The following is a 21,072-nucleotide window of genomic DNA, read 5'->3' as shown; positions in this document are numbered from 1 at the left end:
ATTTGGATTAGTAAAGTGCTATGAAACTCTAACCATACTAATATACAAGCAGCATATGATAAGTGAAGGCTGTAAATGTGATAGTGTGGTTCTATCTTGATACACAGTCAAATATCCATAATATGAGATGCACCGTATGTCTGGCTTTGTTTTCTTCAATTTGTAAATCTTTACATAAAGTTTACAAAAACCTGTCAGATTCAGCATGTGTGAAAAGAGACTCACTGACATAAGGTGTCGTATTTTGCCTTTAGAAGGACAAAAAAAAATGTGGGAGTTTAAATGGTTCCAGTCATTTTAATCTGAACATGTTTGAGAATTATCATCATTCCTTTAAGGCCTGTATGACATTAAATGGTGACCGACAGCATCCAACTTGATACTCTAGACAGTGCTGAGACAAAAACAAAAACACTTACACAGAGACAGTCAAACCGGACAAACCACTTTGGTCGAGGCCGGCTATAGTGCCAAAAAAAGAAAAAGAAGCCAGTAGTTGAAACGGCACCAGATATAGATGGAGACCCTGTGAACCCATGCTCTTAATGAGAATCTGTGAACATCAAATGTTATGTCCAATACATGTAAACTGTAACAGTGCTTAATTAGCCTCGTTTTCTCACCAGTTGCCTGTGTTTTGGTCTCTTGAGTGAAGGATTGAAAAAATCTAATGGTTACTGCTTCAATTATCATTAATTAAGAGCTAACTGCCAAGATTACATCCTGACCAGTCACATTAAAAATAACACACATATCATGGATCAACGCACAACTCTTCTGATTGGAAACATGACGACACACAGCAAATTAATTTCCTATTGCATATAAAGTGAGTCTTTCAGCTTTTTAGCAAACAAAGCAGTGTATACTTTTGTACATATGCTACGTTTCTGTGCATTCACAAAGTCTTCCTCTGGTGGCCTGCTGTGTCAGTCAAAGCCCTCTCTGTTGGATTAAAACCAGAGACGAGACATTGGGCCAGTGGAGAGAGTCACTTATGCTGGGCAGTGCTTGCAAACAGAGAACAAGAGCCTGTGGACGACGAGTGATTGACTTTAGCTGGTGGACTGGCTGTCTGTAGACGATGTGCTGTCAGGTGAGATGTTCAAAGCAGCTGGAGTAGAGTCAGTTTCTGGGGATAAGGCAGAGCCCTCAACTGGGGCGGCAGAGTCAGAGCCAGTGTTGGACTCTGCCTCGGGGGAGCTTTCTTTCTCTTCCTCCTGAGGATAGAGCTCAGGGTAACTCTGCATGCACTCTTGCATGTTACGGAAGTTGTCGATGCACTCGGAGCCCTTCACCTCTTCTTTGCTGTAGTGGAAGCAGGAAAAGGCCTCCTTGAACTGAGAGCCGCACGGGCCGCTGGCCATGCCGCCAAGACACGGGCAGTTCCAGTTGATGTCTCCATTAGGTAGAATCAGGCCTAAAGAAACAGGAAGCCAGACAACATGTAACCATTATGACTACTCGGCTTGTGAGACCAGTTGTCTGATAAAATTATCAAGTCAAGTTATCTGGATGTCTGGTAGCCATGCGTTTAAGACACATAACCACATAGTCCCTGGTTCAGTACCGGCTGGGGACCTGTATTTTTGCATGTCACCACCATCTTTGCCCTGCATCTTCTGTCTGTATCTTGACTGCCAAAAAGAAAAAAAAAGGTACTGATCTTTTAGTGATACATTATTTTCATTACAGACTGATCTACAGATTCTTTTCTCAATTAATTGCAGTCCAAAACCCAAAAGATATTCACTTTACTGTCATGTATGACACAGAAAAGCTGCAAAACTATTCAATAATCACAATAGTTGACATTTAATGTTCTATCTTTCAGCTAACTTGATTAATAAACGAGTTGCTGCAACTCTAGTAAACTTTAAAAAAAAAAAATTGACTCAAGCCCCTTAGTAATATTAAAACTGGTGAAGTGCCCTTTACAGGCTGTATGCAGGTCCAGCAATTCTCCATGGACTAGATGAGTGGTACCCAACCTTTTTGGCCTGTGACCCCTTAAGATAAAGCATTGCCACTCGTCTTCCAGTTAAGTTACCGAATACTGTTTTGATTCATTGGTTAATCATTTTATCCACAAAATGTCAGAAAACAGTGAATAATGTTGGTTCCCTTCATTTCAAGGTAACATCTTCAAATGTCTAGTTTTGTCTGACTAAAATTCTAAACCCCAAAGATATTCAGTTCATGTTCAAAAAGCTGAAACCAGCTTTTTTTTTTCTTTTTCTTTTTACTTTTTTGCTTAAAAAATGACTAACACAATTATTCATTTATCTAAATAGCTGCTGAGTAATCTTCTGTCGGTGGACTGCTCGATGAATCAACTAACTCTGCAGCTCTAAAAGAGGAAATAAAGCAAAAATCAGAAGGAAGCTTGACAAACAAAAACGTTTGTCCAAAATATGTTTTTTCTATATCCTATCCTGTCCTATCACCTCACAACCCCTTTGATTAAACCAACGACTCCTTGTCGGGGTCGGTTCCCCCAAGTTGGGAACCACTAGGCTCGATGATCAGATAACTATAATAACCTTGTTCCTCATAAGGATCGTTGGGATCATCTGCGATCAGCTCCGCGTTGCTTGGTGTCTCATGGTCTTCTTTGGTCACAAAGATAATGCGATCTTTACCTTTAAATGAGAAAAAAAACAAACATTACAATAAAGTCAAACGGGAAGTAGGATTATTCTTCCAAAACTACAACAAACACATTATTGAGGTGCTGTTTGATTCACTGTGACCCTGAGGAAGCACTTCACCACCTGACCAGCAGCTGTCCTGATTCGTGACTTACATGTCAAATGACTGCAGTGATCAAACCACCACAGGCCCACAAAGTAACATAAACCTCCAGCCTCACTGCTGCTGGAGGATTAGCTCACCTGTTAGCTCCTCCGCTATAACTTAACGCTGATTCTACAAAGTTAGCTTAGCATGTGGCTCGCTCGGTGACATTGTCAATAAAAATGAATGAAAAGAAGTTCAGAATTACCCTCTTGCCTGCAGTACGACATGTCTGTCGGGGTCGGCGTCAGTGGAGCGTCGTTCTCTGCGGTGAAATAAGAGCAGTCTGACTGAAATTACCCAACAACTGCTCACATCTCATCTGATAAAGCGACCCGGCGTCCGACAGCCCCGTCTGACCTGTCCACATGCGGGCGCGACGTAATGACGTCACACTTCATTTTAAACTACAAATCTTTTATATTTATTTTATTTGCTGATATTAACTGTACTTTTTGTCAAAAAATAATCACTCATATTTTTCCCCTCCATTGTAACTTTATCGCCAAATGGTCATAAACATAACTTTAAACTAAAATTGATTTATATTGTTAATGTAATGACTAGTTTTTTTTAAATTCACAAATGTTGTTTTTCAAAGAAATCCTTATTTTTTATGTCCCTTCGTGATTTCACAAGTCTATAAAATCTAAATCTTTTAACTGTAATTTAATTATATACTTACATAATTTATACTCTTATTTGATATTTTGTACATACAAGACATGATCATTTATGAGAGAGAGTAATTGTACAATTAAATACATTCAAACTAAAACTATTTTTAACAGAATTGAACTTCTATATAGTAATTTGATATTTAAAGGATTCCTATTAATGTCAAAAATAGTGAGATATAATAACTATGCTCTTTAAAAAGAGTGAGACTTTAATCTTGTTACATTTAACAGTGAAAAACAAACAAAAAACAGAATGAAACATGATTTGTTGTGAATTAAAATGCATAGTGAGATTTTTTATATCCGATAATGCATTACCTCATAACATCTGATTGTCTTTCAGATCACATACTGAAAGGTAACTGGACTGTTCAGTCTTCAATAAACTGTGGTAAGGTTGCTGGTGGTAACAATTGGTTGTTGTGAACGTATCAATATAGTCTCAGATCATCAGTAGGCCTCTCCCTGGACTTATGGTTGATGTTATTTAATAACTTAGATTAACATTTTAAATATCACACTTAATAGAGTTCAATTAATGTCTTCCATGGAACAAAACTTTTAGAAATATTACATTTAAGCAGTCTTCCTTAAACTATATATCGTGCAGCGCATACTCCTTCAGTTTAAACCCATTTACTGTATGCTTAAAGCTCATATATGATGCCCTCTAGTGGCAGGTAGCGGATATAAAGCATAGCAATCAGACAGAAGTACAACAGAGCATAAGCCACAGGTCCACTGACACATACACAGTTGGGGTAATGGTTTAAACTTGTCCTAATTGTAACAGCTAAGCTAATGATAGTGATCGCTCTGTTGTCCCTGTCTATTGTGAGTCTATGGACTGAAATCACCTCAGCCTTTGATGTTTTTGAGAGACAGGGCCTTGACAGCTTGATAATGTCTAAGCCTGTGCAGTGAATGTTTTAAAGCCTGTCTGCCCTTTAGAGTAAAAAGTCTTTATCCAGCTTAAAGAATAAATAACCTGCATTAAACCCATTTTGTTTATATGGCTCTGCAATAATCCTCCATCATCACAGTTGATAGCAAAGTAGCTGTCTTCACAGGACATGCCAGGACAAAACACAGGAAAAACAACACATATGACACAATTTCAAAGTGTGTTGGAAAAAAATCCTGTTTTTTTAATAACATAATTATGTCTGTTACAGAAAGTAAAAACCTAAATGAAACCCCTTTTCGTCCCTATCAAACCCACCCTCATGCCGACCACCTCGGCAGTTTTGTGCAGCAATTCAGTCTGGGAATAAAAGAGCATGACGACACAGACAAAAACTTTAGGACCCAGAGACATAGGACATATGCTGCCCTACATAAGACCAGAGTGAATATTAACACAGTCCATCATTTAAAATATCAAAATAAAAGGTAAATGAAAACCCACCAACAGCTTGTCTGAGATTACTAGAAACATTACCAGGAGTACAAGTATATTTATTCATACTTTCCACATCCTAATGTAGGCCTAGAAACCTCTCGCATGATCTCTACCTGTGATGAACATGACATGGCTTTCCGTCAACTCCCCTGAAATATCCAGGCACAGTGCTTGCAGCTTGAAATAACATGTTGCTGTCTTAGTGTTCCTTGACCCATGCTGCAATAAGAAACACCTGAGGTAAGTCTAAGACAGCACCTCACACACTTGTGTGCATTTAGGCATTCTTCAGCTGATAAGACAGTCAGTGGGGACTTAGGCAGCCTGCAGAGAAATGGAAAACAGCTACTGGAATAAAAGGACTGAAGAGACACAATTCTATGCTCAACTCCAAGAGGAACCAAAACGGTTTTCTCTGCATTGACACGCGAAAGAGCTATGGTGGAAAACAAAGATGGTGAAGTAAAAATTTACCTATCCCAGCTGCAAAATGTACTGATTGTGCGAATTGCAAAAAAAATGCAAAACATAAGATTTATGAAGGGTGGACGCTCTGTGTCTGATGTGTGTTGCATGGTTGGCTTTCTTTTTTTTCTTTTTTTTTTTTTAGAAGAGCAATGCTCCCATGCTGCCCATTTCACTCTGCTCCTTTACAAAGATCTCAAAGTACTGGTAGATGATGGTCACAGCCAAGAGGATTCCCGTGCCCGAACCAATGGCTCCCAGGAAGTCAGCCATGACAGACAATCCTCCTATACAGAGGCCACCAAAGGCAGCAGCTGTGGGGATGTACCTGCGAATAGTAAAGAAATACTCAATATATATTCTGTAAGACTTTTTTATGCCGCAAGTAGCCAACATTAAAACACTTTGGAGTTGATCTCTAATGTTTCTTTGTACCTGTTGAGCTCATGCACCATAGAGGTCTCTCTGTGTCCCCTCATTACCATCTGCTGCTCCTTCAGCTGCTTCGCCACCTGAGGCACACAAAGCGATTCATGTAAGAGCACAATTTATTATGGGACTCTGACAACAGGAAACAGGAAAATTGTTCAAATGTGCATAAACATAACCTACATCTTTAGCAGAGGATCCTGAGACCTCAATCCAGGTCTTGGAGAAGAAGGCGCAGGAGCCGAGCATGAAGACAATGTAGATCATAGCGTGAACTGGGTCATCCAGGACCGAACCGAACGACTCTGGAGGAGAAAGGTAGTAGCAGAGACCGCCCACTGGGTACGCCCGAGCTGGTCCACCGCTTGTGGTGTCCTGAACGAAAAGATTCCGTTGGTCAGATAAAGTTTGGCACTTGTGCCCATTCATGTTTAACTTAAGTCCAAGTGAGACAGAACCTGACTGGATCGTCTCATCACCCATCATATACTTACAGACCAGGTTCCCAGGAGGTTGACCAGGAAGTTGCCACTGAAACGTGTTGAAAGCATCTGAGAAATGACGTAGAGATTGGAGACCAGGGCAGACTGAAGGATGATGGGGATGTTGGAGGTGTAGAACAGTTTGATGGGGTAGGTGTTGTATTGACCACGGTAACGTGCTGACTTGATGGGCAGATCCACCCTGAAGCCCTATTGAGGTAACAAAGTTTAAGTGTTTAATTGTAGATCTACTGTATTTTTAAGACAGCAAAATATTACTGATAACATCTCCTATGTTGTATTTCTACAATGTAGAGACAGTGTGTGTTTTAAAACATGCATTTCAAAAGCAGTGGAATCACTGTGACGGCATTCAGTTTCCAGCTCACCTGGAAGTATATGACCACTGCAAACACAAAGACGGTGGCAATGAGGTTCATGAGGTTGGGCAGGTTCTGTCTGTAGAAGGCTTCTCTCAGGGCGCGCACTTTGTCCGTGCGGGTGGCCAGCAGATGAAAGAGAGCGATGATAGCCCCTTCAAATTCAGTACCTGGTGAAACCACAGGAATCACAGGGTTACTTGTCGTAAAACAGATGGAGGGTTAACATCGCTTCGTATTGTAATGAGTCTGATGGCAGTGTGCTCACCTCTGCCGGTGTTGACAGTGGTGGGGCTGAAGGCTTTCCAGACAATGGTCTCACAGATGTTGGTGGCGATGAAGAGAGAGATACCAGAGCCCAGACCGTAGCCCTTCTGGAGCAGCTCATCCAGCAGCAAGACAATCAGACCTGCGACGAAGAGCTAAAAAAAATGGACAGGAGGTTCAGATTGAGTCGATTCAGGCGGACAAATCACTTTCCACATGTGTACAATAAACATTGTGCCATGCTTAGCCAATTTTAAATGCTTGTAAAATTTGATTTCAGCAATTACATTTATTATGTTGTCACAATCTACATTGACCTTCTGACGTCAATTTGTCTGCTTGTAACAAAAAATGTGACAAAGACACAACATTAAAATATTGCACAAGGCAGCAACCATGATTTATATTTTACTGGTATATAACTAAATGTTTATCTTGATTCTAGACATGCAACACCTTTAAAACCAGATTGGAGGACATACTAATATAAAGATTGTAAACAGGCTGACAGAACTGTGTTTTACTGAAATGTTTCTTTACCAGTCTCAGTGGAAGAGCCAAACACTAACTTCAGAAACCATTTCCTGATACAAATATTTCAAAAGCTAGGATTCCAAGAGCAGCTGTTCAGCTGTTTTTATTAACCTGGATGATGATGAGCAAGCATATCCCAGCACCCATCTCTGAAGGGTCTCCATACATGCCAGTCATAACATATACAATGGCCTGTCCAATGGTGATGATCATTCCAAACACTGCAAAAAGAAAGAAAGACTTGTAATTGGCAATCTTACAAGGAAAGCTGCTGCAAAATGATGCTGCTGCCAAATGAGCAGTGTTGTCAGTGTGCAATCATCAAAGTACAAGACGTCTTCAAGGCTTCAAAAGCTCAGTTTTAAAAATAGCAAAAGTAGTGAAGAATGAGACCTACATTTCTGAGCTCCATTGAAGAGAGCTCTGTCTTTGGGAGTGTCTCCCACCTCAATGATCTTGGCACCAGCTAGCAGCTGCATGATGAGGCCTGAGGTGACGATGGGTGAGATACCCAGCTCCATCAAAGTACCTGGAGAGCAAAGTGGACAGCATTCGTGTCACAGTCAGTTACTACGACAACAGCAGCAAAAATCAATGTAAGGGTCTGCGACTGTCAACCTTTGACTTATCACACTTGATAATGAGATTATGTCACGTCTGATAACAACTCTGGAATGAGATTATTTTTCTTTGCTAGTGCTGCACGAGGCATAAGAAGAACTCTGTGATTAAATCTGTGATAGCCCATTTAACATGATCAATTCAAGCACCTCTGTTGGAAGCCAGGATTACTCTCATCCAGTAGAAAGGATCTGCTGAATCTGACGACATGATACCAAAGAGTGGAATCTATATGAAGAAGGAAATATTACAACAGTGTATTACATAAATGAAAAATTACAGCATAAAATCACTAGCATCAATAACAGACACTTGTTTGGATGCATGATTCTTTTTAATATTTCACAGATAAGCCATTATTAACAGCTACTAACCTGGCAGCACACCAGAAAGATGAATAATGTGATGGCGGTCCATAGTACTTTTTCCCTAAACTGAATCTAAGGATTAAGAAAAGAAAAGAAAGAGTTAATTTCATTTATATTGATCAAGTTCGATGCACAGTGGATCCACACTGCAGATTTGTATTTAGCAGATTACCTTTCTTTCTGGTTTCTGAATTTCTGGCAGGACTGCACAGAATGGCTTGATGACTTCCAAAAATTTAACTGCAAAAAAAGATATTAGCAGGTTATAAAACAAATAAGGTAAAATCTTTTTCTCCCCAGCAGTCCTTACAGTATATAAAGTATATAAATGATCTGAGTAATGTAGAGGTTTTGATTGTCTTTGATGCAACGTCATCACTAACTAACTTCTAAACAGCTGCCAGCAAAGCTAAACATGGCAGTCTGGTCAGCTGTGCTGCAAGAAAGCAGAGTATTTCCCAACATATTACTGTATACATGACCATGTATTTTTGAGCAAGACTAACCACAGCTAGCAACCTGTGTATGAATGTTGTTAAACCATTTGTCTCAGCGTTGATCAGCTGTGTCAATCACTGAAATTGACTTTGACAGCAAGCGATTATATGCCACTGAACCAAATTCAGGTACCCGACTGGTCAATTTAACACTGCAAAATCTAACAAAACGTTTACAAATAATTGAGAACAAGCGAAATTAAAGTTGTCTACACGTAAAGAAGAACACTTCATACAGCTAACTAACGTTAGCGTGTTGCTAACTAGCATTCAATCAGAAAACGAGTGAACAATCACTTCAAAACAGGAAGCTATCACGCCTCTTTCAAAAGAAAAAAACACATACATGAAACGTTAGAAATCACGCCTGACTTTGAAAACAACCTCGGTAATATTAGTTTAATCCCAGCCAGGCTAAATTTGACTAAAAACTTCAAATGAGCTACCGTTATAAGCTAGCTCAACTTGCCAGCTAAACGACTCAAGGTTAGCTGATTAGCTTGCTAACGAGCAGCGCTTCGTGTCCGCTTTAGTTGGCGACATTAAAAGCAGAGCTGGTGATTTAGACCCTCAACACGTGTGTACAAGTGAAGAGTCTCACTTACTCCCCATGGTGTCCTTAGGCTGCCTGCTGCCGTGTTACTGGTATCCGTTTGACTGCTCAGTCGAGTCAGTGTGGCTCCATCCAGCCGCTCCGTAAGGAAAGAGAGAGCAGCAAAGACACGTCACCAGACAGGCTGCTAACACACGTCACTTCTTCTCTCTCTCTCTCCCACACACAAACACACACACACACACACACACACACACACACACACACACACACACACACACACACACACACACACACACACACACACACACACACACACACACACACACACACTTTACTGAAGGTGACACACGAACATTGTCACCTCTTAATCTGCATGATTTCTAATATTGACATTTTTAATTAACCGTAAGAGCTCTCCCATCCTCCAGAGGGCACCCTACTCCACACTGAGCAGTACATTCCTGCATGTTTGACCCCTCACCCTGAGACGAATCCCTATGGGCCATGGATCAGCGTGTACAGTATGCACTTATATGGATTAATACCATACATTCAAGATCAATACTTTATACAGGATCGGAGGCTGCATAATGGTGACTTTGAAATGTTTAAAAAAAATCCTGAAAGAGGCAAAAACGCATCATGTAAACAGCAGACTGCCTATTGCTTGATCGAATCAGACGTTTGAGAAATAACACTTTTTAATGTCACGCAAGCATTAAAATACAACTGTGAAACACGTACATAATCAACAACATTAAAAAAAAACTAATAAACTGGTAAACAATGCAACTGAGTTGAATTAGATTCAGTACATATTGAAACGTGTGCATCACTTAGAGCTGTAGGACAGTAGGAGCACAGTGCTTTGTGAAAATACACATAAAACTCATACCAAGATGTACAAACAGTACCAATAGTTCTGTGTACTACATGTCTACATGTGCTTTGAGTAACTTTAAAGTTTATTGCAGTGTTTAATTTATTAAATAAAAGTGTCTTGTGAACAAGTAATAGAAAGGTATCTTTGAAATGAACAGAATTCCCAGTTTGTGTAACAATAATTTAACACTATGATCAGTTGAAATTGATTGATAAAAGCACTAATAGTGGAAGACATTCTAAGCTTTGGTACCTGACAATTCATATTACAATTTGAAAGTGATTTTAATGGGGGTTTTTCAAGATTAATTGGCACTGGCCTTAAAAAAAAGTCATTTGGTGCGACCATGATTCATCTTGAAATGTCTTATATAACTAAAAGACCATAATTTACAAAGATTTAAAAAAAAATGCAAATACTTTGTTTGCAAACACTTTATATTACTGAAAACTTGTAAAAAAAAAAGATGTGAAGCGTGTTAAGTAAATTAATTTATTTCAAGATGAATCGTGGTCGCACCACATGACTTTTTTTAAGGCCAGTGCCAATTAATCTTGAAAAACCCACTAAATTCACTTAATTTCAAATTACACAACATTCTGAATGTTTGAACTACTGCATTAGATATGCTTGTTTTTATTATTCTACAATTGAGTTGTTCTAAATCCTTATACGTCATTGACCCATGTAACTGTGGGCGCAGCTGGAGTATAAACACATTTAAATCTTTTTTTTTGGCTGATATAAAACTGCAGCATAAAAAAGAAAAGGAAAAACAGACAGATGGTATTCACACATTGTCCCCAGATTCTTTGTAAGAAATGGCTTATGTGTTGCTGCCAGGTCAGTTGTTTTTAGCGTTGCATAACGGAGGTATTGTGGTAATTGCTAAGAATTGAGTAAGAAAAACCTGCACGCATGCAGACAAAACCACTTAACAAACCCACACTCTCTCGTGTCAACTACAGAAAGCAGAACACAGGCCACATGTGTCATTTCCTGTTGATTTGACTGAAATCGTTTGATTTTTTTCTTTGAAAGGTCAAACAAGTACCAGGGTTGAACATGTGCTGACAGTCACAAATCAGGAACATGATTATTTTCACTTGGATTCAGCGTATAGAAATACTTTGTCTGCTGCACAACACCAGTTTAATATGAAAAAAAAATTCTACTTTCTTTATTGATCACTAAATCACCACTAGGGCTCAGTGTTGTTCAAGTGGTGATGTGTAGCCATTTTCTCTCTCTCTCTCTCTCTCTCTCTCTCTCTCTCTCTCTCTCTCTCTCTCTCTCTCTCTCTCTCTCTCTCTCTCTCTCTCTCTCTCTCTCTCTCTCTCTCTCTCTCTCTCTCTCTCTCTCTCTCTCTCTCTCTCTCTCTCTCTCCCTCCCTCTCTCTCCTTCTGTGTATGTGTTTATGTGTGCGTGTGTGGTCTGTCACAGGCTGCTTTAGGGGGCAGCTTGTCCAACAGCTTGTCCAACTGGGGACAAAAGCCCCTATTGGTAAAACACTGATTTTTGGGTCACTGGTTAAGGTTAGGGTTAGGCAAGTAGTGGTGATGGTCAGAGTTAGGGTAAGTCCCCAGGATGTGTGTGTGTGTGTGTGTGTGTGTGTGTGTGTGTGTGTGTGTGTGTGTGTGTGTGTGTGTGTGTGTGTGTGTGTGTGTGTGTGTGTGTGTGTGTGTGTGTGTGTGTATTTTCTGTTGTATTCGGTGTCAGTGTGGATCACACAATGTTAAGTGGTATTTCTTTTGATGAAAACAAAAGGAAAACAAATTAGATCGAAATGCTGCCAATTCAGAGAAAAGAGGCTAAAACGAGTTGTTTGTGTTTAGTGAACAGATTTAATCACTCTGTGTGGAAGCTGTTGAATGTTGGGTCAGTGATTGTGGTATTGAGTGGCAATGAGCACCTTCGGTTGCACAGTACTGGCGGCACAATTAGCCACTGAGCCATGATGATAATGAGACATCGGCAGCACAATACTGATTAGAGCTCTCAGCCATCTGTACTTTTGATCAGTCTCAACTCCCTGAACCCACACTATCATCTATCAGCAGATTCGCTTTTTAGCAGAAAACACACACAAACTCACAAAGGTAGGGGAGGATGGTTGGGAGCCTGCCCTCAGATAAAGAGATATTTGTTCATGTGGTTACATAATGAACGCAGAGCTGTAAGGACAAGCAAATACCACACAGGCCCCCTCCAGCCTCTGCTTTTCAATGCATTCTGAATAGCCTGTTATACTCAAGATCTAGAGTACAATTTTTCTTGTCAGTCAAAGAAATTGTTATAAACTCCAGCTTTGATATGATAAACAGAGGATATAATTAGTGGGTGGGAATTTGTATCTGGATGAATCACATCCATTTATTGATTTACATTTATATTGAGATGGTAGGTAAGATTTTGATAATGCTGTGCTTCAGTGATCCCAAAAAAGATAATACTGCCTAATACAGCATGCACAATCAGTCCCTATGGCAATACACACACAAAAAAAATGTTTATTTTTTTTTTAGGCTAAAGAAGTGTCCATGCAAATAAAACATGAATGCTGAGTCTTTTTTAAAATATCTTAGTCATCATTCCCCTCACCTAGGAGGTTCATGTGGTGGAGGTACATTTTTTCAGTCTGCACCCTTCAATTACGTAAACACACCGATGTTTCAGTGTAAGCTCAGTACATGGAACCCTGAGCCATGGAAATAGACCTGGACCACACTATTTACATTCACGATTTGCATGGGGACTAACAAAGACACATTGTGCCTCAGGCTCAGGTGCTGTGGTACTTAAAAAAGACAAACCCACTGGGGATTACCTACTCTGTCTGCATATCCCCTTTAAAAGTCCTTTATATAAAAGGTTATATTGATTTTATTTCTTTAGCTAACTCTGCAACATTATATTACATTTCCAGTGAAATACCCACATAAAACCTTCCTATCATCTTGATATACGATCAGGGTTTTATAGGTGAGATGAATCACTGTTCACGTTTATTGATTTTTTTATGGGAAAAGACAACGATTTATGTTCAGGTAGTTATTAAGTGATTTAACTGTTGTACCACCTTATGAAAGTAGCACTTTTCATCAGTTTACACTGAGATGCCCATTTGTTCAATCTAATTAAACCATGTGATAATTCTTAGTGCTTGACTTAAAGAAAATGTGGTGTGCAATTTACAATTGGCATGATGAACAAAATTCTTAGACTGTCTTCATACTGTATAAAAAGTATATAAATAGAAAAATGATCATAGATCTCAGGATGGCAGTGTTGGTCGGTCCACCACTCTGGTCCAGACTGAAATATCTCAAGATTACCATTCCACTTTGTACAGACATTCATTGTGCCATTGTCAGGGTGAATCCCAATGAATTTGGTGATCCTCTGATTTTTCATCTAGTGTCACCATTAGGTCAAACTTCATACTTATCCAGTGACAGCTCCAGATCTACAATACAAGATGAGTTTACACACAATTTGGTACTGTCAGTTATGGTTCTCAGAAGATGTGTCCTAATGACTTTGGAGCTTTCCTGATAGTTTCTCTAGGGTCACTGACGACAACTGTTGGGTGGGTGGCATTCATGTATCCTTAGGATAAACTACAGTAACTTTTAAGACCCATAACTTTTCACACAGTGCCATCATCATATCAAAATCTGAATTTTTGCAGTTTTTTTGATTTGTGGTCAAATACCTGCAAATATACTGATAGTCACTAACTTCAGCTGCACTTTATGTTTCATTCTAATTAGCAAATGTTGCCATGCTGTCATACTAAACAAAGATGGTGAACAAAGTAAACATGAGAACAAAAAACTACCCCAACAGCAATGGGACTTGTAGAAAAAAACTGCCCCCACACTGCTGTGAGGGTAGTTTTCTTCTTTAATTCTACATGGACATTGGAACAAGACAGCATGTACTGGTACTTTTTGTTCTTTTGTGCAGATTATTTTGTCACCCAGCGCCTGCAAAAATTGATTGAACATGTTAACCATTACACTTGCAAAAACCAGCATGTTAGTGTGAGAGCTAGAGTGGCTGTGGACTCTTAGTCTTGTGATCCTATATTCAGGTCATCTCTTAACTAATAGTAAATAATAGAGAAACCTCAGTGAGAAGGACGCTGTTCAAATAGCTTAGTAAGCTTAGTAAGGCCATCAAGTTACTTATTTTGTTGCTTTGACACTAACAGATAAGCCTGAAATTGTGATTGAAGATGAAAATAATATAATACTTATTTCTTTCTATTATAGTGGCTGACTGTATTTATATGACTACTGTGAGTCTTAATGAGTTCTTTCTCCACGAGTGCCATCTTTAATCACAAGCTTTATCTCCAGAAACTGATATTCAAGATGCAGAAACAAGCTCAGCTGATGTATTAACCTTTAACTACCACATCTCCCCACATGATGCTGCTGCCATAAAATACATCACAAGACATGACACTCCATCAGAGCACCATACTGATCATCACCTTTAAAAAATCAGACACACATAGTAATGTGCAGAGTGACACAGACTAGCAGTCTGCCCGAGGTGTGGGAAGCTGATATGTGAACTGGAACGTAGAGTGATGTAAGGATTAACTTGCGTCTGTTCCAGATGAGTCAGACGTTTCCCACTTATTTTTAGAGATGAGTAAATGTAAACAGTGAAGTACTCCTGCGGGTGTGGAGGCATGCGTGTACGAGTTTTAGTCAGTCAGTCAGTCAGTCAGTCAGTCAGTCAGTCAGTCAGTGGGCAGTTTTACGGGCAGATAATGAATGGCCAAAGCAATAAAATGGCAAGAGTCGTGAATTAAAGTTCGAAAGCAATCCAAACTAAACAAAAAGAGTACGTCAGCAGCAGTCTAACAGTCCGGGAATTACTACATGCTTCATCCATGCACATACTTGTCTTTGTTCTGTTTCCTTCACCTTGTTTAACTCTGATACAATGTCATTCAGTGGACATGGCAGTGAGAAACTTATGTATGTAGGCACAGATATACATTTAAAGATTGTGTACATTTATAGATGTGTGTGTGTGTGTGTTTTTAAACTCACAGATAATCATGCCACATTCCTGTCCATTCCAGCTTCCAGGGTTACATCAGTGCTAAGCTGTTTACCATCTGGAAACGGGTATTAACACACATGTACTGCATATGTATATAATAGAGTTATGTAAACCCAACACTGAAAATAGAGGCCACGAGAAGAGGAAGGACAGAGATATAAGAGGGGGAAAAAATAGAGCAATAGAGAAAAATTGTAATCCTTGGTTGTAAATGTATTACACCTTTGTTTTTTAACACCCGCTCTTGCACCTGTCACTGAAACCGTGTCGGACTGTAGCCAGAAGAGGCTCTGTTTTTCTGGCAGAACTACACATTACCAAACAGTATTTCACAATTGTTTTATGTATTCCCAATATTTATCTGTTTTTCAACTCAAAGGCCAAACTGCTGTAATCCTCAACTAATCCAATCGAGGCCTGGCAGTGTAAAACGAGCCAGAGTAACACCCAGGGACTGATCTGAGAGGGCAGAAAGTCTTCCTTCATTTGACTTTCATGGACGAGCTTGAATAAAGAGTGTGTTTCATGTTAATCTGTGCCTCTGACAGTTCATTATAGTAATTAAGAGGTCAGTGTAAACGAGTTTGACAGACTGGACTGGTGTGGGTACAAAAGGAGCCTCAGGCCAGCTCGAGGCCCGGCGCTTGGCGGACAGTGTCATTGGCACCGTTATGTAACGTTCTAATTATGTTTCTGCTTGTTTTCTTTCTTCTTGCTCAGTGACTGGACAAAACACTGATGTCGTCATCTGACGCTTTCAGAAGTAGTCATTTTATTTCTGTTTAGTGGTTCAAACTTACTTGACATGGATCGTGTTTGTATTAACGTGGTTTGGTAACACGATCGAAGAGAGAGTAGGGATTTTATGAATTGAGTGATTTCAATAGAGATGGAGTTAGTGCATGATTTAATCTTCCAGTGATGAATAATCGTTGGCTTCTGTTACATTGCATTGTAATATTTGTTCTGATTATTCAGTTATTCATTTCTAGAAACACTGCAACTCCCTTATGATTCCAAAGTTTATAATTAATTAATGTGATGTGTGACAGGTTGGCCTGATTGGAAGCATGTCAGAGGTAGTTTAATCAGGGCAGTAAATGAGAGCTGAACTTAAAAATACAACCTTTGAACAAAATGAATATAAGCAATGTCTAATCCTGCTGTATTTGTGTGGAAAAGGAAGAAAACTTAAAGTTACAATTCAATTCCTGTGAAAAACATAATTTGTGCAACAGACAAACAAGACAAGACAAGTCAAATAAATCACTGGAAGTCCACATTTCAATTATTTTATAAAATTAAATTAAAGCAGATATGATCAACAGAAAAACACTCTTTAATTTCAAAACTAGATCTCACTTTTATATAATGTAATTATTTTTTATCAGTTGGTAGAGATCTGTTTCTACTTTGACATCAAAAAAGTAGTTTTCTTTTGAACAGTGTGAAATAAGCCACTTCAAACCTTCTTTGATTAAATGTAAAACAATAAAACTTCAAGTGGGGCGAACACTAATTATCGCCTCTGCACATCGAGAGAAAAGCTGTGACAGGGAGGAACCAGGCCAGCAGTACTCACACACAGCTGTCACTCAAAGGCATTGTTGTTGATTTATCTGCAGCATACATTCCTGCTGCGTCTCTGTCTTCTCATCACACCATCTTTAGAAAGAAGCGCAGCTGTCTAATCTTCACCAAACTGACCTGAAAAACTTCACAGGCTCAACTCTAATCAAATCATATAAGGATTTAAGATTAATCCCAACAACCATCATCATCATCATCATCGTTATCACAGGAGTTTTTCTTTTTCCTCAACATAATCTTCACAAGCAGGCAAGTGAGAGTAGAGAGGCATTTCATTCATTCCGTCTGTCATGTCTCCCTCATTACATTATTGACCCACTTATATAACTGCCTGTGTGGAGCTCATCTCATAAGCTCCATTTAACACCTGTCAAAACAGTCATGGCCGTTTTTCTTGATTTATGTAGCTCTCTATTTCTGTTTTCATGTTGCAGTGAATCTTCTAGAGCTGCAACGATTTGTTGATGAATCAATTAGTCAATCAACAGAAAATGAATCAGCTATTTTCATTATTGATTCATTGCTTTAGTCATCATTTTTAAGCAAATATACAAAACAATGCACTGGTTCCAGCTTCTCATATGTGAAGATTTGCTGCTCTTCTTTGTCACATACAGTAAATTCTGGGTTGTTTTTTTTGTTTTTTTTTACTGTTGGTTGGATAAAACACACATTTTTAAATACTCTCCCTGAGCTGTGGGAAATAATAATGGGCATTTTTCATTGTCTCATAATGAAAACAATCATTCATTCTATAAAAATTTGGCAGGTTCCTTCTTCATAAATAAACTGAAATTCCTTTTAGGGTTAGGGTATCATTTTCTATTTTCATATTACACTGTTCAATTTGTCATTCATCCACTCTATTCAGTCAACATATATTTAAATCAAATTGCAGTTGTTTAAATTAGAAGCAGGGCGTTTGTTGTCTTTTGGTCAACTGAACCCAAATTAAAAGTTTTCAGAAGAGAATTTCTCACAAGTGCAGCATGCAGCTGGATCACTTACAGATATTCAGATGCATGAAAATGTTACTCACAGACTAATTTGTGTTTCATCCTAAATAAAGAGGGAAATAGACGAGCACAAGAATACCTCGGCCACAACGTTCTGACTGATTTCAACCCCCCACTCTGCTGTCACAGCCTGAGGCATCAGCGTCCACTGCGTGCATGTACACTAAATTGTGTGACAGACAATGGAGCGATTCTCAGACAGCAGTGAAAGGACGCAGTGAGACATGGTGCTGGGAATCACATGTAGGAGTCACTAGACACTTAACTTGCAGACCACATAGATGGGTTTGGTTGACGTTCACCGGTTTCATTTCTGAACAGTTGTTGTTGATGTGTGTATAAGCATATAACCATGTGTGGGCGAGTTTATGCAAGTGGAATTAAGCTTTAAATTACAAAGCATCTGTTAGGATTACATGCAATCATACCAGGGGCAGGCAAATTAAAAATAGATGCAAGGATTTATATGCGTATGAAAAACACACACACTTGCAAATGCACACACACAACTGACAAGACACACACAACCAAAAATGCAAACGCAGAAGCAAAAATAGAAAGATAGGCAATGTTTTTTCTGAGGTTTGTGTGTCATGTCATGTCTCTCTATCTGAGAGGGTGGAGGACAAGTCCTATAAACATCAAACAGCCAAGAGGAAAGTGAAAAGTGGAGGTGGAGAAGAGAAACACACATGCCCAGTTTTCATAGTTTTTAGGTAATTCTCAGTTTGTTGCAAATTTGAAGTGGCCTGCTGAGAGATAAATACATTAGTTGATGGTGAAAATAAAGATCAGCGAACATGCAGTAAAATAATTGTCCTTATTGTCACTGATGTACTGCTGGTAAGGACAAGACACCTATATTTAACATGCAAACTAGTGATCAACTAAGCGTTCATGAGATGCTGGAGTGGATTTGATGAATGAACACAGTAGTGACAGAAAGTGTATTAATATTTTGATGAACGGGGTTGTGACTCTAGTGGCCCAAAAAGCTATAACACTATTTCATTCCTGGCAAAAGCTGCTGTTGCCATAGTGATTTTAACCGTTGTTATGCAACTGTTCTACTTGCCGAGGCAACCTTCACAAAGCAACGGGCTACGAGGGCGCACATGCACACACATTACACAATGGTGTATCCAGGCATTATGGTATATGCATAACTAAAGCTGATCTATCCATGTAGTGTGATATACTTATGCATAAACACACACACAATATGATGAGAAATCTGGATCAATGTGATGGCTAAAAGTAGCCCATTGACCCAGAGGCTGTTACGCAACATCAGTTACAACCCCCCCCCCCCCCTTTTCTTGTCCCAGTAGAGTGGAGATGGAAGAGCTTATCTTCTCCGTCTGTCCATCCTCTCATCTATCAATCTCTTGTAACCCCCCTTCATCATACGCATGTCCCACTACAGGACTGAAAGAAGCTCTGAGGCTGATCTCTGACAGTCTATTAAAGTGGCAAATACTGGTGTCCTAAAGTGGTGTTTAAATGTATGCTCATAACCCCCCGCCCTCAACACTTAACCCTGCCCTGACATAGACTCTTAAAGATTAAGGTTTCTGTCTGCTAGGTCAAGCTTTTTCCAGTACTGGGTTACAGTAAAGGCTTTGACCTTTTAGTCCCAGGCCACCATGTGACTACAGAAGCCCTAGATTGTAAACAATATATACAAGTCATGCTCAACCAATAACATTGCTGTTTTGCAGATTGTTGCCTGTTACAGGACCAGTCAGATCATGAGAAATGTATCACCAAAGCCAAATAAAAATAATTAAGTTATGTGGGAAACTAACTCATCATTAATCATGTTTTGTATATGCAGTATTGTAAAATCTGTTACTTCCATTTTTGGTTATTTTTACCTCATACACAGCTGTTCCGCGGAGCTGCTAGTAATACGCAGTATGAATCTGCGAGCCCTCATGGGACAGCCTATCCAAGTCCAAAACCCAGCAAGCATGTGACAGATGGTGGGTTGCAGGGGGTCACTATTTTCAGCATTAACTAAAACAAGAACACAGTCTTCACAATATGATGTCCTCTAACCAACATGTGAATAAAAGAGCCTTGGGAAGTGTTTTTAACTGTGGCAGGATAATATTTAGATCCTAATTTGACATAAAAAATAATGGCATGAGGAGCTATAGGTGATGTAAAATTGATATGTCAAAATATTGCTTGAAAACTGAGCCTAAAAATAAAAAGGTGCTTCTAATTTCAGACTGATTTGACATCAATGTGTCAGACGGACGTCTTTGCCAGCGGTACAGTACATTCCAGAGACAGGACACTGAAACGGTAATGGCCCGTGCACATTGTTTACACAAGCCTGTCTCTGCTTAATAGCTCTCCTCCATGTGGACCGCTGCTGCTTCTCACACAGCACAGAGCCCGTGACTCTGAGAGCAGATGACTCGCCTTGTTCACTTCTCACTCTGTCTGCCTCAGACCGGCTGGGAGTGACCAGGACCGGCTGAGGCAGCTGGGGGTGCCGTCATCCTCTTCCTGCCAGAACAACCCGGTCTCTCTATTTTAACATCTATGCAGTGGATACATTCTAGTATGAGGGAAGCGAGTTAATAGATTTGTTAGGGGGAAATCTTGAGCTTTGACTCATACTCCACAATACTATAGGATGTATCTAGAGCTCTAGCCCAAAAAAAGAGGAGGCAGGGCTCACTCAGGATTGGCATGTCCTCCAGTTATTTTCCTGTACAGCAGGTGGTGAGGGCCTCTACCGCCTGCTCATATTGAGTTGCAGTCCTATCATACTTTCCAAGGAATCTGTAGAGATATTAATTAATCATACATGTGCTAGCAGTGGCTGGGACACAGCAATTGCCTCATACATACATACATGTACACACCCTGTAAACAAACTCACATCCATTTGCATGAAATTTGACTGTTGCGACAATCAAATCTGTTTGTCTTTAACCCTGTGACTGAAAATCTGAATGAACTAACACGAAAGAACAAACACACACACACAGGTCTTAGCACAAA

At 39.5% G+C, this 21,072-nt stretch overlaps 2 protein-coding genes across 2 annotated transcripts; both read right to left on the bottom strand.

The window, feature by feature from the left end:
* Positions 1–287: 287 nt before the first annotated feature.
* Positions 288–3,144, bottom strand: chchd4a (coiled-coil-helix-coiled-coil-helix domain containing 4a). Its single transcript, XM_062415702.1, has 3 exons — positions 3,005–3,144; positions 2,544–2,642; positions 288–1,420 (listed from the first exon to the last, which is right to left on the bottom strand). Exons 1-3 carry the CDS (start codon positions 3,024–3,026, stop codon positions 1,056–1,058), a joined length of 486 nt encoding a protein of 161 aa, XP_062271686.1. The 5' UTR covers positions 3,027–3,144; the 3' UTR covers positions 288–1,055.
* Positions 3,145–5,455: 2,311 nt separating this feature from the next.
* LOC134005755 (protein transport protein Sec61 subunit alpha-like 1) lies at positions 5,456–9,684 on the bottom strand. Its single transcript, XM_062444746.1, has 12 exons — positions 9,527–9,684; positions 8,597–8,664; positions 8,431–8,496; positions 8,206–8,284; positions 7,833–7,964; positions 7,547–7,656; positions 6,903–7,056; positions 6,644–6,804; positions 6,267–6,464; positions 5,956–6,147; positions 5,779–5,855; positions 5,456–5,671 (listed from the first exon to the last, which is right to left on the bottom strand). The coding sequence occupies exons 1-12, from the start codon at positions 9,531–9,533 to the stop codon at positions 5,485–5,487; spliced, it is 1,431 nt and encodes a 476-aa protein (XP_062300730.1). The 5' UTR covers positions 9,534–9,684; the 3' UTR covers positions 5,456–5,484.
* Between the last annotated feature and the right edge of the window lie 11,388 nt (positions 9,685–21,072).

The sequence above is a fragment of the Scomber scombrus genome, chromosome 3, assembly GCF_963691925.1.
Source record: "Scomber scombrus chromosome 3, fScoSco1.1, whole genome shotgun sequence".
NCBI lineage: Eukaryota > Metazoa > Chordata > Actinopteri > Scombriformes > Scombridae > Scomber > Scomber scombrus.
Note: the sequence above shows the minus strand (reverse complement) of the source record. Positions and strands in the feature narration are given on the sequence as shown.

Excerpts from the sequence above, each read along its gene's own strand:
- chchd4a (XM_062415702.1), bottom strand. The coding sequence starts at position 3,026 with ATGTCGTACTGCAGGCAAGAGG. Across the intron at positions 2,643-3,004 it reads GTCGTACTGCAGGCAAGAGG|GTAAAGATCGCATTATCTTT; the intron begins GTAATTCTGAAC and ends TCTCATTTAAAG. Across the intron at positions 1,421-2,543 it reads CGATCCTTATGAGGAACAAG|GCCTGATTCTACCTAATGGA; the intron begins GTTATTATAGTT and ends CTGTTTCTTTAG.
- LOC134005755 (XM_062444746.1), bottom strand. Across the intron at positions 6,805-6,902 it reads CACTGTCAACACCGGCAGAG|GTACTGAATTTGAAGGGGCT; the intron begins GTGAGCACACTG and ends TGGTTTCACCAG. Across the intron at positions 5,856-5,955 it reads CAGGATCCTCTGCTAAAGAT|GTGGCGAAGCAGCTGAAGGA; the intron begins GTAGGTTATGTT and ends TGTGTGCCTCAG.